Source organism: Lissotriton vulgaris, chromosome 2_1 (genome assembly GCF_964263255.1).
Source record: "Lissotriton vulgaris chromosome 2_1, aLisVul1.2, whole genome shotgun sequence".
Classification (NCBI taxonomy): Eukaryota; Metazoa; Chordata; class Amphibia; order Caudata; family Salamandridae; genus Lissotriton; species Lissotriton vulgaris.
The window spans coordinates 1,033,451,131-1,033,468,707 of NC_141687.1; the positions used below are offsets into that span (position 1 = coordinate 1,033,451,131).

General features: G+C 42.6%; 1 protein-coding gene across 2 annotated transcripts in view; it reads left to right on the plus strand.

Moving 5' to 3' along the window:
* The window catches only part of ACVR1 (activin A receptor type 1), a 366,339-nt gene that overhangs the window by 168,785 nt on the left and 179,977 nt on the right, over positions 1-17,577 (plus strand). For both annotated transcript variants that reach the window (XM_086956669.1, XM_086956670.1), the window contains 2 exons: positions 3,696-3,959; positions 9,850-10,067. In XM_086956669.1, the coding sequence (XP_086812795.1) occupies positions 3,696-3,959; positions 9,850-10,067 (482 nt within the window). The remainder of the gene's footprint in view (positions 1-3,695; positions 3,960-9,849; positions 10,068-17,577) is intronic.

The window sequence follows — 17,577 nt, forward strand, 5'->3', positions numbered from 1 at the left end:
TAAGCAATTATAGTTGGAGTTACTGGAATTGTGAGGGGTAGTGCCAAATTATGAGCAGGGTTGAGTAAATTATGTGGCAAGAGAAGGGTAATTGTGCAGCCCATTTTGTAATAGTATAACTTCATTATTTAATCTTTTTAGACTTAGTAACACTCTCCGGACATTGGTTGCACCTCATTAGTGCTATTGGCAAAATGGCAATCTTTCACGTCCAGACATCCACACCGACACTCCCAGGGGAATACGCTGTTGATAGACTGGTCAGGGAGATTTGCTAACAAACACCCCCCCCACCCCCCCGCCCCCCTCCATCGATCCCACTGTTACCAATAGTAATCAACAAATGCTGACAGTCGCAGATGACCTTAATACTCATCGCTCCGCAGTGGGCGATAGACCTGGTTCTCAGATACTATAGAGATGGTACACAACAATGTACAGAGACTGCCAGTGTTAGAAGACCTGCTCTGAATGCCATGAAGGAAGATTCTCCACCCAGAACTGAGCCCACTGTTTTCAGGAGCCATGCTGCTAGACTCAGAGTTCGGACACTTAGGACATCCAAAAAAAGCATTGCCGATCCTCAGAGAAACAAGAAGACAGACAACAAAGAAATACTGCCCAGCCAAGTGGGAGATATGCACAAGGTGGTGCCAGAGTTCTGGCCTGTTTCAGGACAGGACACAATACACCACAGTTATCAGATACCTCACACACCTGCTGGACAGCAAGCTAACCTATGCATAACTAAAGGTGCATCTGGCAGCGATAGTGGCCTACACAAAAGAATATCTATAGGAAAAAGCTTCTTCACTACACTAATGATCAACAGCTTTCTGTAAGGGGCCAAAAGAATAGCCCCACTAAGAAGTGCATCAACACCTACACGGAATCTAAATGTAGTGCTGACCCAACTGATATAAGAACATTTTGAACTGCTCTACAAGGCCACTTTAAAATTTGTCACACTTAAAACAGCCTTTCTAATTGTAGGAACATCTCTCTGTAGAGTAAGCGAGTTGCAAGCACTCACCATCCAGGAACCATACAAGCAAATACACAAGAACAGATGGGTAAAGAGGATCAACCCGCGATTCTTACCAAAAGGTCATGTCACATAAAGCGGACAACCCAAATGCTAGTTTTTTTTTGCAAAAGCCAAATATACTACATAAGCTGGATGCCAGATGGGTGATAATGTAATATATTTGATTTGATTTGATTATAGGATTTGTAGAGCGCACGAATGCCCGAGGGCGTCTTGGCGCTAATGCCCGAAGGCGTCTTGGCGCTATATATGGAGAAAGCAAAAGAGCAAAGTCAATCAGGAAAGTTAAACAATTTGTCGTATCATTCTCAGGCAATAACAAAGGGAAACTAGTTATTATGAAAAGCATCGCAAGGTGGATTACTTAATCCAGACGGGTCACTAGACAGCTGGCATACAGTTTGAGACTAAGCCTAGAGCACATTCAACATGGAAGAAAGGAGCTACAATAGCCTTCCTGGCAAATGTTCTGTTAAATTACAAATGTATGGCAGCCACATGGTAGTCCGTATACACATTTGCAAAATTCTACTGTATCGATGTGCAAGTGAACAGGGAGGCACAAGTGGGACAGAGTGCTAAAACATTTTTTACACGCTCAACCTCATCTCCAGAGCAGCCTCAAAAGTGAAGAAAACAGCTACAAAATCGATATACAGCTTGTGAATCCAGAAAAGATTCACGCTGCAAAACAAAATGGTTGCTTACCTGTAGGAGTAGTTTTTGCAACTGGAAGAATTTTCTGGATTCACCTGCCTCCCCAGGAAATGAGGCGAACACAAGCTAACAAGGAACTTAAAGAAGATACAGAAGAGATGAAGCCCACAGAACACCAAATAAGCAGATGTTCACTGGGTAAAAAGTATTTTCAAGAGGGGAATTCTGGACCCAACCTCTAGATGGCAGGATAATGCACAGCATGTGAATCAAGAAAATTCTTCAAGTTGTAAAACTACTGCTACAGGTAAGTAACCATTTTGTTTACCAGGACAAGGGGCTTATTATGCCAGGGGCACTTCAGTGGTTTCCCCAGGGCTTCTTCACAGGTGAAGAATGCTTGCGTCATCTTGGATTTGGATAGAGAGGGATACCTGTGATTATTTGGTGACCGGACCCCCAAGGAAGTGATGTCATGTGGGAAGGATAGCCTCTTGGGAACTATTGCCCCATTAGCTAGTTTGTCCTCCCCTCCCACAAATGATAAGCTGTCCTAAAAGTGGCACCCTAGACCCACAGTCCTTGGATCATGGCTGAGCTGGCAAGAAGACAGATGGATTTCCTTGCTGCTCCCCGGTCCAAGCAACAAGAACCTGCACCAAAGAATGGACTGCACCTGCTGAACCTAAGGGACTCGCCAAGAGGATTGCCCCTGCAGTGGCCATTCATAGAAGAAGGTGGCACTTGTGCCAGGACAAAATACTCCAAGGGCTAGGTGGCTAGCCTCCTGTTAAGATTCAGGGCCACCAAAATATAAACAATGCCTCACCCGTCGAGAGCCCAACTGCCCTAAACCCTTACCAACCCCTGGATGACAAGGTGCCTCCTGGAGGACTGAGTCCTGGCCTCCCCAAGTTTGTGGGGCCCATAGTAAAAGACAAAGTTTACTCTGGTCCCCTAAAAAAATTTGCTTCCCTGTAAGCAACCACTAAACCTGCTGTAACCCGGAGGCCAATTGTGGCAACTGGACCTGCACTGGACTTTCCGGCTGCAATGTGGCCATTGAGCTCGTAGGCCAGAGACAACACCTCAAGATCAAGGACCTCAGATAGGGTCTAGGGAAACTTACAGCTTCTCTTCAACATCCCTTCAGCATCTTCACATCCTTTATCCCCAGCATCAGGAGGACTACTTGACTGAACCGCATCAGGATCACTTCTTGACTGAACCGCATCGAGGACCCTAAGGCTGCTGGCAACGACAGCTAAACTGTCCCTCTCGACCCCAGTGGTCCCTTTGACACACCCCATTCCGCTATCAACCTTCCCTCTAATGAGGCTAAGGTGGTTCACGCTAGTCGTTCCTGTGTTGGTGGAATGTACTAAACTACCTATATTGAATAAGGATACCCTTATGTACTCTTCCCTTTATTGAGACGAAGACGGTTCATGCTAGTTCTAGCTCTGTTGGTGGGTTGTCCTATACAACAAATATTGAAGGAGGTTGCAAGCTATCGCCAGAAGCCAATTCTGTCTACAAGTGTTCCCAAGACTTTGTAGTGTTTGTCCAATATGCCATATCCTTTTGTCTGGATAGTTTCTTCTGTGTTTGTTTCACAAATGAGATGTAGTCCTAAATGTGTGTGAATGTTTTAATATTCTCTCTTTCAAAGCCGTGTAATGCCAGACCCAATGTGAACACAGGAAGGCTATTAACTTTTATTTGCCTTTAGGATACCACTGTACCATGCTTTCTAATGATCCTTCTTTCCATTTGTATTATAGTCCCAATTCCCAGTTCGCAAAATTGGAAATTATTGTGGTGCTGCAGAACTTAAATTGACTTTGTTGTAAAAGCCTTCATTGCTCAGCGTATCCTTGATGAATGATTCCGAATGATACACTACATTAATGACTGTACTTTAAGTTGAAAAAAGTAACCATCACAAAACTTGAAAACCTATTTCCCTTTTTTCTTCTTTTTTTTTCAGATGAGCAGTTGAAGGCTGATATTCCGTCCTACGAATGTGTCTGTGAGGGGATGACCTGTGTAAATGGAGATCGTTGCCACGGACAGCAGTGCTTTTCCTCACTGAGCATAAATGATGGTGTTAAAGTTTACCAGAAAGGCTGCTTTCAAGTTTACGAACAGGGGAAAATGACCTGTAAAACGCCCCCATCTGCGGATCAAGCTGTGGAGTGCTGCCAGGGTACCTTGTGCAATGTAAACATCACTGCACAGTTGCCTAGTATAGGTAAGCCACACATGCAAGCGTGAGGGGCCATGCTTGGACACCCCTTTCAAAAGTTTAGCTCGAGATCAGTTGCCTGCTTCTGGTAGTAGTGTTGTAAGAACCTAACATGAGATTGGATGGGATTTTTACATCTTTGGTACTGGGCAATAGATAATTCAGAAAATGTATGCACTGGGATCAAATATGGCATAGGTCATTGTTTTGTAACGAAGCAAAAGTTTTAAGAACATGTAGTTTGCAAAGTAACATTGCTAACACCTTTGCCACAGAAGGTTTTATGAATTGCATCTCAAAATTCCCAATATTATATCTCACTGAAGTTTCATCACTAAACATTAAAGTATGTTCGAATTGCGGTGGTAATTTCATGGTTCCTCTGTGTTTGCCAGTGTCCATTTAAAAGGTAGTCATATTAGTTTTTGTCTAATTTGTTTCCATATAAGGATAAAATGTTCAATGCTGTTGCTTCATGTGGTAATTAGGACATAGAGGGGGTACGCAGATATGTCCGTCCAAGGCTTACTCGCATAAAACCTGTTTGTTATTTTTAGGTTGAGCCTGGGCAGCGCACATGCTGCTCTTTGAGGCATGCTGTATTTAGGTATGAACTTGAATCTCCGCCCACTCTCCACCCTTTTTTTCATTGGCTTGTCATTGTCCACTGTAAACTGTGACTTTTCATTGGTCAATAGGCTTAGTTGTCCCGCCTTAGTGCTGCCTTGTCTTATTTTGTAACCTCCCATGAGGACATCCCCTGTTACGTGTGTGAGTGCTCGCAAGCTGTAATTAAAGCCTACAGAGAAACATTTTCTCAAATAGCTTTGTCCTCCCTGCTGTAGCAGGCAGGACACGCTCTCTCCTAATGCTTTTAAAAAAAATCTTTTATGTCACGGACCCCGAACACATTTGCACTGCAATAGATCTCACATTTAGGAGGGATTAAGTTATTGGCTTTGTAAATGACCATGCCTTTTATTTATCTGTTTTAAAAACAACACATAAATAAGACATTGTCATTTACAGTGCTAATAGCTCAAACTCTCATAAATGCGAGACCTATTGCATTGCAAATGCTTGTTTACCTTCTTGCCCTAAATTTATAATGTCCACTGCCACTGGTAATAGCACCTATCGCAGCCCCTAGACATCATGAAACTGGCAGCAGTGCATTTAGTTGCTCATTAAGAGGATGGCTGCTTAGGTGATGAATGTCCAGAACAGATATATATATTTCCTAGTGTGCATCTCTTCTTGCAGAACATTTAACCTCCAACAACCCTACAGGTTAGTTAAAGTCAAGTATATCACGGTCTTATCTCCAACATAGTCACTTAACTTGTGCTTAAACTTCACGTTCAATTAAAGGGGTACCTTACTGCTGAATAATCAACACAATCCATTGGTACTCATTTTATCTATTTATGAAGGATAAAAAGCTGAGTGGCCTTACCGGGATTGAAACCTGTGAGCCGGAGGTCAACGCACAGATTCTTGCAATGGATGCATTTGTTCACAAAGTCATTAGACATGTTCCTGTGTCTTATCAAGTTTTGTTTCTGTGTTTGACATCATAAAGTGGGCTTTATTTCAAGTGTCCGTGGAGGGCTTCATGCTTAATAAAGGCTTACATTTCTGAAATGGAAACTACCACTCGGACCTTGAGTGATCAACGTTCAGAGTTTATGGCAGTATTTCTAAATCAGGTGGCCAATGTTCTTACTATAAATAAAAAAACCTTTCAACAACAAGCCAAGAGCACCTAACTTAGTGGAAATAAACACTGTATAATAGAAAAATGGTTGTAAGTGAATCGCACTTTAGGAGGTCTTGCCAGTCGATTAAATCTTTGCTGTAAATTAAGATTAAAGATAGACTTGATGTTCGGTACACAAAATACTAAACATCGTCTCTGTTGAGTACATTTGTTCCAGCTGGCAAACGCCGACTCCTGATTAGCACAGACTTACTGTGGCTCAAAGTTCTCTCTTTTAAGAAACTATATACTCTGTTTCAATCCGACGTAGGTGGTTTCCACAAAATCTGGAACTCTTTTCCCACAGAGTTTTGTCTCACTTCATCACATCAGGATTTTAAATAATCCCAGAAAGAATTTATGATTAGCAGGCCCAACCTGTGACACCTCAAAGTATGGACATCTATCCCTACGAGCCGCTTCCATGATCTTGTATGACGTAGTAGGCTGGTTCTCTGTTATCCCATCCGCTTTCTATAATAATCCTATGTAGAATTCTTATATTAAGTTTTGGTGTGTTTAATTTATTGCACCACCTTATTTCTGTGTTAGTTTGGTTCCCCTGAGGTATATTTTTCTCTTTTCTTACTTTCTTTATTGTTATACCTCCTCTTCCCCATTGTGTATGTCCTATGTATTATGTAAGTGTATATGGACTTTTTCCTATGTGTTTTCCCTTTAATTGACAATATGTTTCCTAACAGGTGAATATGCTGTGCAGATTTCCCCATGAGCACATACTACGCAAAGTGTGTTTGCTCATGTGAAAAAAGCAATTAAGGAGGGTTGGCCAAGATTATTCCTGGGAACCTGCAGTTTTTGCATGAACTCTAGTGAATTCCTTAAAGTCATAAATGTGCACCAGTGCAAGGTCATAGATGTGTGGTAATGCTTTTGTTATTTTGTTACTGAAGTACGGGTGCCATAATGATTTTACTCGAATTCTTCATGATTATTGTTCTATATAATTGTATGCATCACACCCATTTAATTAAATTATGCTTTAGAAAAATGGTATTTAAAGTTTTCTTTAAAATGGAACTACAATTTAGTAAAACTGTAATCTTTGTTTTTTTTGTTACAAATATTGTTTGATTGCCATGAAAGCAAACAAAGTACACAATAGATCGCAAATCTGTCTGCAATCCGTGTATACATTTTTTTTCAAGTTGCACTTTGTTAGCTTTCAAAATATGATTACCGGCGTTGCTTCCATTCTTCTGCATGTATTTACATAGAAGGAATAAGCAACTCTGGTAACACACACACAAAAAAGTCACATTAAGTGTTGGCAATATTTCAGCCCATTTTTTTAATGGAACAATTGTTGTTAATACAAAGTGAGCGTGTAGCTTACTCTGTTTTCTTAGAGCATGCAACCTAATAGTAAAGATTTGCATTAATGAACAATATATATACTATTCTGAACCTATGAGACATATGGGTGCCTTATGATCCTCTTTCCAGCAGCCATATTGTGGCACTGTAAACTTGCAGCCAAAGGGTTTGTGCTACAAGGACTTGAGTCTGATTATCCAGTGGATAAAAAAAACATGAATGCTCGTTTTTCTTTTCATTCCAAATAAGATGTTCTTGTTGTCAGAATTCCACATCACTGGGTCTTTACTGCCTAATATTAATGTGATAACTCTTCATGTTGATAATCCATACAATATATATATTGTGGTTAAGGTAAGATCCTAAATGTATTCAAAACTGAAAGGTAAGATGCCTGTGTCCAAGGTGTGTGCTCACCCATTTTCATTTAAGGTTAGTGGCGAGTATTCTAACCAAAAGGAACATATCAATGGAGACTTCACCTGCAAATTCCTCACCATGTGAAACTCCTCAGGAACCAGAATGAATCTGTAAACATGGAAATAGCTCTCCTGTGCCAGTAGGTTGTGCCATGGCTGCTATTCAGTGCAGTACATGCCTGGATGTGACCTCGCAATGCTCTATATGGCATCACCCCTTTCTCTGACGTCAGTTTTTCTGTACCCTTCATCATGGTTGTAGAGTTGCTCTCTGTTAAGGTGCTTCAGGGAACAAGCGGTTAGGCTGGCGTTTGTGCCACCTCGGTCATTCCTGAGCTCCATCATCCAGCTCCCACAGTGTCTACTCATGGGTTTGGGCTCTCTCTTAGCCTCCAGGCCTGTTGTCAATTGTTTTCTGTCGACATCTGTCAAGGACCAGGTGGGGATTCCTAATGTGTCTAGAGGCCACAATGAAGATAGGCATTGGTGCATCACCAGATCCTGCTTCCAAAATAGGTACTGAGATGTCCCATCCCTTCCCCTGAATTTCTTTAATTCCAAGTTTGTGACTTACTGAACTGAGGACTGTCCTTTCTCTCAGTCTGTCCCAGTTGCCTGACATTTCTGGTTGGCGAATATGTTTCCTAAATTAGCCCTTAATGTTACCTTTGGATCCATGTGCTACCTTTGTGGACATTAGCCCAATGATTGACTCCTGCCTCTGATTCCGGTACCACAGAGTCCGTTGCCAGCTTTTCAGGCCGATTGTACTAACCCTGCTGAAGAGGTGATTTACTCCTAGGCTATGCTGCCCCCTCCTCTGACACCTTCTGATGTGCGTTTGATGCCTCAGTTCTTTGACCATGCCTCTGCTAGCTGTCTTGTCTCTCGTTCTGGTTGACCCCACCAGTATTCCTGATATTGGCAGCAATTATTTTGATACCAAAGGACACAATCTTTGTTTCAGCCTACGTGATGATACCAGTGTGTGCTTCATGACACTGTTTCTAGGTCAGTTTTCGAGTATTTGGAGTAGCCCTATTTTGAATTCTTCAGATCTTTCATGGGGCTAATGTCTTTTAAGATACTTGTTGTTGCCTGCCACAGAGATTGAAGTTAATATTCTGGCCGAAATAGTGTAGACTATTGATGTCCGAATCCTTATTGGCTTTGAATGACAGTGTTCTAAAATGTCATGTGTGTTTGGGATAGATCAGCCTCTGAACTCTGTGAAGTTGCTTCTCGTCTGTCAACTGTGGGCACTGGGCTAAAGGCTCATAGTTTTATAGGTGTTGGTTCCTCTTCTTGCTCAGAGTCTTTTAGAGAATTTCTGTGGGTTCAGCTGATAGACACATTATTTTATTCTGGGATCTTAGCTCCTGTAAAGCTAAGTGCCTATTCGCGCGTTACTCCATGCTGTTTGAGAGAGAGCACGTTGCAAGTTTCCTTTTTGTAGGATCCTAAAAGGGATCACTTTTTGCTAAATTAATTATGATTTTGGGGCTGATAGACAACGTTTTAGATCCAGTCTTGACACTGGATTTGGTGTCCAGGTCTGATCTCTTCTTTTGCCCTGTCTAGGGAGGGTGAGATGGGTATTTCTGGGTACTTTAGAAGAAAGCCCTTCTCCCAATCAGAGAGAGGTGACCTATCTCAGGACATTTTACAGCTGTAACGTTTAAAAATACAAAAAAAAATCTGAACATTTGGCTTGTATCATATGGTCTAATAAAATAGGTATGGAGTAGAAACTTAAAGGTTTTCTTATGTTAGCCATTTTTGGGACTCGGAGTTTGTCCTCTGACCCTTCTCCTCTGGCTTTATTGCTTTGTAATTGATTGGTGATGTGAATTCATGTGCAAGTAAGAGTATCTATTAGAATGATGTTCCCTTCAGCAATTATAATTCAAGTGGATACACTATCTCCAGATTTCTCAGTTATCCACACACATCTCTGTTCTAAGGAGTAACTTTATATGTTTAATAAGGTTCCATGTTAGTTTTTCTGCACTGCATTTCAGTAACTTTTATCAGTCTCATCTGTGCCTCCGAAGGTGTGGAAAACAGGACAGGAACTAACTTTAGGGTGCAATGGTGGCTCCATGTATGGCTCTGTCTTGTCACATCCTGGGAGATCCCAGCATGTAGTCGGAGTCATTGTGTCCTCTATCATGCAGGAGAGCTGTTTCAACATTTCTGGATTCAGTTTGATGCCTAATGAAAGTAATGCGAGGAGGAATCTGCAGCTAGAGGAAGTATCCACCAGAAACGTCACTACTGATAAGTTGCCTAATTATTCTGAAAATAGTAATGTAATATTTTATGAATAAAGATTTGTTTGCAATTTTAACCAAGGACATATGTTACTTTTATTTTGAAGATAAAGCCAGAAATGGAGATGCTTTGAATTACAGTGTGCAAACCTTGGCCATTGTGATTCTTGCTCCTGTGATTGTGTTGATCATTCTGTCTGCGGTTGCCGTTCTTGTCTTCCGAAAAATCCAACAACGCCAGCTTGAACGTCTTAATGCCAGAGATGCAGAATATGGAACCATAGATGGACTTATTGCATCAAATGTTGGAGATAGTACATTAGCTGTAAGTTATATTTTCCTGGGCTTAACTATGTAATCAAATGCAGTATAGAAAAAGCTAAGCATATATTAAGCACAAGTTGATGATCAAATTGCTATGTAGGAAGTGTCAAATATTAGCAGTGCTGGAAGTTTCTTTTTTGTCCGCTGACCACTCAATATCAGGATATAGAGCCTTTCATTCAAGATTTAAGAACATAGCAAGAGATTGGGTTGTCCAAAAAATCCATACAAAGCTGAATGATGTATGTGCCACAGTTCGTACGTTGGGTTTGTTACTAGTCTATACATCAATAAATACCATTCCCATTAATTTTTTCTTTAAAAGGTAGAAAAGTGTTATATCTACTACTTAAACATAGGAGGAAGTAAAATGGTTTTAATTCTCCACATTACAGCTGTAAAAAAATGTATTTGAAGAGAAAGTCTGCATCTATATATTACCAAGTGGCTGTCGCCAGTGGGTATTTATAGTTGGGTCTACTTTTCCATAGGAAGAGCATTTTTTGGTTTGCTAATAACTTTGATGGCGTTTGAAGAATTTTCATTAAACTTCCTAAAGAAAACGTTCATCCACCTCTGCTCCTCCCTGGAACTTTTCTATGTGATCCGTCAAGTGGGAGCCAAGAAAAATGCCTGACCCCAAAACACAAAATCCCCATGCGTTTTCCGTAGACTTTCTTTGAACAGCGATATTGCAAAAACTGCTGAATGGCAGTACATCAAATTTGGCAGGACAGTAGATCTTGGTCCAGAAAGTGTGCTTTTTGTCATTTGGGGTAAATTCATTTAATAGTTTTGGAGATATTAGGCTCCAAAAATATATGTATAATCTGCATGATTGGGTTCCAGGGATTCTCATGAGTCCTTCATACCTTCATACCCAATAAAAAAAAAAAATTAAAAAGCCTTCTGATTCGCCTAGGGTGCTTTATATTTTTAAAGGTGAATAGGCAGCGCACATGCGCTGTCTGCAAGACATGTTGTTTCTCCTCTATCAGCTTTTTGGCATGCCCATGCATTGCCATTTGTACGTTGTTGTGCTATTTGGAAATACGGAGAGTTTTATTGGTGGATTGGGTCGGATTCTCCCGCCTTTGCGCGCTTGGCTTACGCCCAGGCGATTTTACTCATTGTTTGCTTGCGTTGGCTGTCCCAATACGTCCACGGTACCTCCCGGTCATCCTGATCTGCCTTTTTATTTTGTAGGCTATCAACATTGTTTTAGGCTTTCAGTGCTCTTTTCGGCAGCAGAAATTTCTGTCCGGTAGCAGTTGAGCTATGCCAATAGCCCCCCAACTCAAAAAAATGCGAGACCTAATACATTTCTAATGCTTGTTACTCTTGTCCGTCTTGCTCCCGCTGGAGCAAGGCTCTGATTGACTGCCTGCAACTTGAGGTAAAATGTTGTAGGCCCCCATTACGGTATCCACTAGTAGGCCACTGAGGTGTTGGAGTCCCGCAGGGCTCCTCTTTAGGCCCTGCGCTATTTAACACCTACATGAGACCACTGGCTGAGGTGGTCCGTCCGTTTGGTATTAAAATCATCTCTTACGCGGATGACACTCAGATAGTGGTCTCCTTGGTGCAGGAGGATGGTCTTTCAGCCTCGGGTGGGCTGACTAAGTGCTTGGCGGAGGTAAAGGGATGGATAACTTTTTCCTCCCTTAAACTTAATGGGGACAAAACGGAGCTGATGCTCCTGGGTCCCACGAACCCCACTTTTTTTAATTCCCTGTGGCCCCCATGCCTTGGCACCCCGCCAACCCCCTAGGACAATATAAAGAGCCTTGGGGGTCTGGCTGGACAAAGCTCTATCTTTTAATACCCAGGCTACAAAACTTTTGGCTACCTGCTTTGGCCTCCTTAGGATGTTGAAGAAAGTTCTTCCTCTTCTGCCAATGGAGGCAAAGCAAGTGGCCATTCAGGGTCTGATTCAGTCACGTTTGGACTTTAGCAATGTCCTCTATCTCGGTGTCCCTGAATAGACACTGCGTAAGTTACAGATAGTGCAAAATTGCGTGGCCCGCACATTGCTCCAGCTGCCGCGCAGACTGTCAGCCAAACCTCGACTGAGCAGTCTGCATTGGCTACCAGTGCGACAAAGAATTGCCTTCAAGGCTATGTGTATATCCCACCAAGCCTTCTGGGGCACAGGACCGGCTATCATCCGGGATCTAATTACACAGTATCATCCTAGCAGAAATCTTTGTTCTAGCCAGGCGTTTATGGCTATTGTCCCTAGAATAAAAAAGGCTAGAGCTGGCGGCAGGATGTTCACTCATAATGCCGCCAAGCTATGGAACTCACGTCCCCTGTAACTTAGGTCCAACCCTAACCTTTCCTCCTTTCGGAAACAGCTGAAGACTTTTCTCTTTAAGGTTCCTCATTAATTCTTCAGCGTTTCCCTTTTGTTAAGCAAATCATACTTGCCGCTAGCGCTTGGACGCCTTAGGGCAGCAATCGCGCTCTACAAATATACATTTCATTTCATTTCCTTCATTTCATTACAGGACTTGGCTACTTATCCTCTGTTCAGTTAAAAAGAAAAAAAGTGTGTGTTTGTGTTTTTTTTTTTTTTTTTACAGCTCCCCAACCCCTTCCAGGGCCATACATGGGACTCGGGGACTCATTCACCAGGGGCCATGTATACTTTAATGGAGAGGGGGTGCAGCCCCTCTACTCTGTGCCTGAGGCTTAAAAGGCCCCGGGAACCCTATACCCCCAGGGCCAAAAAATATATTATGAGGGGAGTGGGGTGGTGCGACACCTCCCCCACCCCCCCAAAACATTTATATTGGGGGAGGGGAATCATGCCTTTCCCTGTCCAAATGGGCTGGGTCACAGAGAAATTATAGGAAAAGGGGGCACATGTTTCCCCTACAGAGCCTTAAGAGGCTTCGAGGGACCCCCTTTCCCAGAGTCGCTCTTTCACTGTGTCCTTGGGAGTTGGCTTTACGTATGGTAATAAAAGATTACTTTACATTAAAATAAATCCCCTAGATATTCCCTGAAAAGCCAAAGGGTAAAGTGACACTATAGTTGGATGAAGAGGTCTGTTAGAAGATGCCATCTTATAACGGTTGTATGATGGTACAACACATGCCTAAATCACGCAGCCCTAAAAACCCCAACCCTCTCCTTAGTCCCAAAACCTAGCCCCACCCCAATAAACTAACCCCTGCACCCCCGAAGACAAAGCCCCAGCATCACTTACCTCACCATGTCCTCTCCCTAGTCTTCCTCTTCCTGCCTTCCCCTTCTGCTCGGCAACTAGACTGCGCATTGCCTTACCACGCACATGCGTTGTTAAGGCACATGCATGGTTAAGGCAAGCGCGGGAAGGCTTACTTGGAAACTGCATGCATGGCTAAGCCAGCGTTGTGAAGGCCGTTCCACTCGTTTTAAATATACAAAACCACTGAAATTCACCAGTTAGTGATCTAGAGTAACTAGCTATATCTCTTGCCCTAAGGTAACTATAGCTCGCGCCGTCTCCATGCAATGCAAAATTATCCCACATATTACATCACTCATGACATCTTCCATAAGATCACTGATATCACTGCAACATTTGCAATGAAATTATTGATTAGAAAAATGCTCATGGCGGGGGCGCTAGTTATAGTATAGGTATCTTAAGGCACCAGTTATTGTTATTTCAGTTAACTGGTTAATTTCAGTGGCTTTGCACATTTACAATGGCATGATTTAACTGAGACAGTGATAGCAAATATTTTGTTATGATTGATTTGGGTAGGCAATGGAAATGTTGCATTGCCAACAACTCTGGTAATCTTTATCTAATCTGCCTGAATTTTGTTGGACCACTCTTTTACCTTTCTAAGTTTGTGTTCTTAAATTATTTATCAAATTTGTTGGTTAGAGGACCAATTAGTGATGATGCAGGATGACCATTTTCCATTTTAAGTTCATACATAATTTTGCTTTGGTCGACAGTAGAACTTGTTGGAGTGGAATTAAACTGAACCGGACATGAAGTTAAACATTTTTTATATAGTGCAAACTTGACCCAAAGGTATTGGATATCAGAGCGCTTTACATGAGCGCAGGGACATTTAGTGATTTTCCCAGAATCACATGATGTTGCGCATCAATGCCAATTATCTAAACCGGTTCCCCAGATTTGAGATGGGCCGCCCTAGTCGTTCACACCCTCTCCCAATCTTTTGTTTATTTTAATTATTTAATACTGTTAGTTAACAAATTCAGATCTGCTGACTGTCCAATATCAACTATTTTAAGTCCAGAGATACAAAATGAGTTGGTGGACAGTTAAAAATGTGATTGCTACTCTGTATTTTGTTCTGAAAAAAATGTGATTGCTACTCTGACCAAAAGCTGTACTGGTCTGTTTTTTCTCAGAGCAGGACATTGACTCGCCACATCTCACTTAAAGATAAAAAGCCTGGAAACGGTGTGGTCGGTAATGCAGGAACAAGTGGAGGTTACTCTGACCCCATAGATGATGAAAGGTGATTCAGGGTGTAAAGTCTGAGTCAAAGCTTGCGTCCCGATGCACTTGGTTGGCTATTTGGAATTGACCCGACTCATTTCTAAGATGAAATGATCGATTACTTGACCATGAAATAGTAGATCTACAGGGACACTTTTGGAAAGTGCCATACCAAAGGCTGTGCAGCAGATTTGGTGTTGCCAAAATGGCTGGTGACCGAGCATTGCCTTGGTCCTGTGCTTAACAAGGAACTTAATGCACATCGCTCAGGGCAGATGCAGTATGTTCAGGGGTCGCAGTGCGCCTCACAGCGTATAACTGAAAGCTTTGCCCTGCACCCATTGCTTCTTGCTGTGGGCTGCAGATTCAAGTGCCCAGGAGCTGAACCTACTGCATGGCAGAAGGCCACCACGTGTGACCATAGCCTGCATTGTGCTGTCTCTGGCTGTGCTTGTTGTGATTGGGGTACTGTGACTCGATGAAACTTTTTGTCAGTTGTACACAGCCAGAGGCTGTTTGCAGTTAGTTGTAGAAGCACAGATACTCAGCACATGGGTGGTGGCTGAGCCCTTAGAGCACAGTTGAAATGCCATTCGCAATGTGGTTTGTGTGCCTGGTGGCTGAGCACAAGGTTTAGTTTGCCCTCCTGTAGATGGTTGGAGGCAATGCGCATTTGGTTTGAAGGGGCATGGACAGTGAGTGCAAGTGGTGATTTCAAACCATTCCAGAACTCTGCACGCTGGTCATTGGCCACACTGTGCCTTTGGAGTTCGCAGCTGGCTTCTGAGAAATGGAAGACTCTGTAAAAAGGGGTAACTGTATAATCTTGTGTGTGAAAATGCCCACCAATGTGGTCTAAACCTGGCCCTCAGTGAATCCAGAACACATTGTAAGTAGGACAGATCCTAAGCTAGAACAGTTTCTAGCTGTAGCTTCACTATATGTTCAGCACTCTTTCAAAACAGTGGCCAAGGAAACACTGATGGGAGGTAAGCCTATCTCTGTTCTCTTTTTCTAGAGCCAGGAAATTTTACTCTAGGGGCAATAGCGTTTACATCGCATGCGATTACAACGCAGTCATTACAGTGACCGAGTTCTTAAAACGCAAACTAATATTTCTCAAGTCGTTTCAACGACTTGCTGTAGGAGATGCGCTAAACTAAGGAATAGTATAATTTACTATTCAAACACCTTCCCTACTGTTGCACACACTGGAGTTGGAATAGTAAATTATACTATTCCTAAGTCCAGTGCACTTCCTACAGCAAGTCATTGAAAATACTTGCGATGTAATGGTTTGCTTTGTACCAACGCTGTTCTAACGACTGCATTGTAATCGCAAGCGATGTAACATCCTATATTCGAACTCTAGATCTATTCTTTTGGTCAACCACGCTAGAAGGATGTCCTCTTTATTGAGGCTGTCCTAGATGATCTCATCAAGACCTATCCCACCTGTGTGGAATCTAGGTGCTGTGAGTTCTACCCTTGGAGTCAGGGGCACAGAGACAATGACCTCACTATTTAGCATGGGAGGTTGGAGGTGGTTCTCCACATCACTACAATCATTATCTCCCGAGTAGGAATCTCCCCCTTCAGAAGGGTGGTCCCATTCATATTCTGCCAAGAGCTCCTGGAGCTTGACCTTAAAGGAATGGGTCCCCATGTAAATATTTTTAAGTCTACTTAGGGACCTTAGCTCCCCGTCTCTAGATTAATGTAGGGGGTGAAGTTGAGCTCCTCACCCCTGTCCTGTGCACCAGTCACTATTTCACTAATGGTGGGGATTTATTTTAGAGAGGTCGAAAACTTCTAAAAATCTTTTACCCCTAACTACAGAAAGTTTTACATTTCTAAAAATACTAAACTGCACTTTCCCAAAGCCCTAACAAGACTTTGAACAATTTTAAAAAATTGACAATTAAAATCTAAATTCAAAGACAATTTAGGAGTCTTGTCATATGATCAGGCGTTATCTAATTAATCCAACAGTTACAAAGTCATAGACCCCACCGCTGATCCACCAATGTAGGAAGCTGGCTCTGTATATACTATACCAAAAAGAGGTATAGTGTGCACAGATCCAGTGAGTCCCCAGAGTTATGACAGTAGTTAAAGTAGATAATACCGTACTCTCAATTTATTTGTATCTGGGCTGAGCAGGTAGGCTTATCAGAGGGTAGTGTGAATGTATCTGGTGCACATACTCCTACAAGGCAGGAACACACATTCAATGTTACTGACTCTGCCAATGATTGTAGAAAAATATTACTTTTGTTACCTTTATTTCTAGGAACAAAGTTGAACTCAGTTACAGGTAAGTAGACTTTTATGCAGTACTTTCAATTACTGGTTATAGGTTTTGTATAGTAGCAAATAATAATTTGCATGTGCATAAAATGCTTTTCAATACAAAAGTAGGTATTTTGAATGCAGGATCACACTTGGTACAATAGTGTAGACCAATCCAATTCTATGGGAAAAAGACTGGTGAGTAACTACAGGTAAGTAAGTGGTTTTGGTCAACGCTGGGCTAGGGTCTGACCAAGGTAGGTTCTGCACCACTAGCGGCACTGGGGCGGCCGAGTGCAGAGGGCACAGGGCCCAATGTTATCCTATGGAGGCTGGGGGCCCCTCGAAGAGGCACTGGTTACAGTTAAGTACCTTCGGTTGAGGAACACATGCCCTGGAGGTTAAGATCAGCCCTGGAGGGGACACCAAAGAGTTAAGAGACTGCACCATCAGCGCCGTAGGGGCAGCCGGGTACAGAGTTCAAAGGAGGTGTCGGGAAGGGGTGCCCCGTTGAAACCAATGGAGATCCTTGGTTGGGGAAAACAGCTGGAAGCTCGGTCCTGGAGGCTGGCTAAAGGAATCCCATGACTGGAGTGGTAAGTTGGCTAGTGGGGCGGATGGTGGGACATTGTTGGCTGGGCACACCAAGGCCAGGGGACTACTTTTGCCGGAGTGTCAGGTTTTTTTCACCAGATCCGGTTGTGGTCAGGTGGGACCCTTCAGGTTGAGGCTGCAGGTGTCTAGG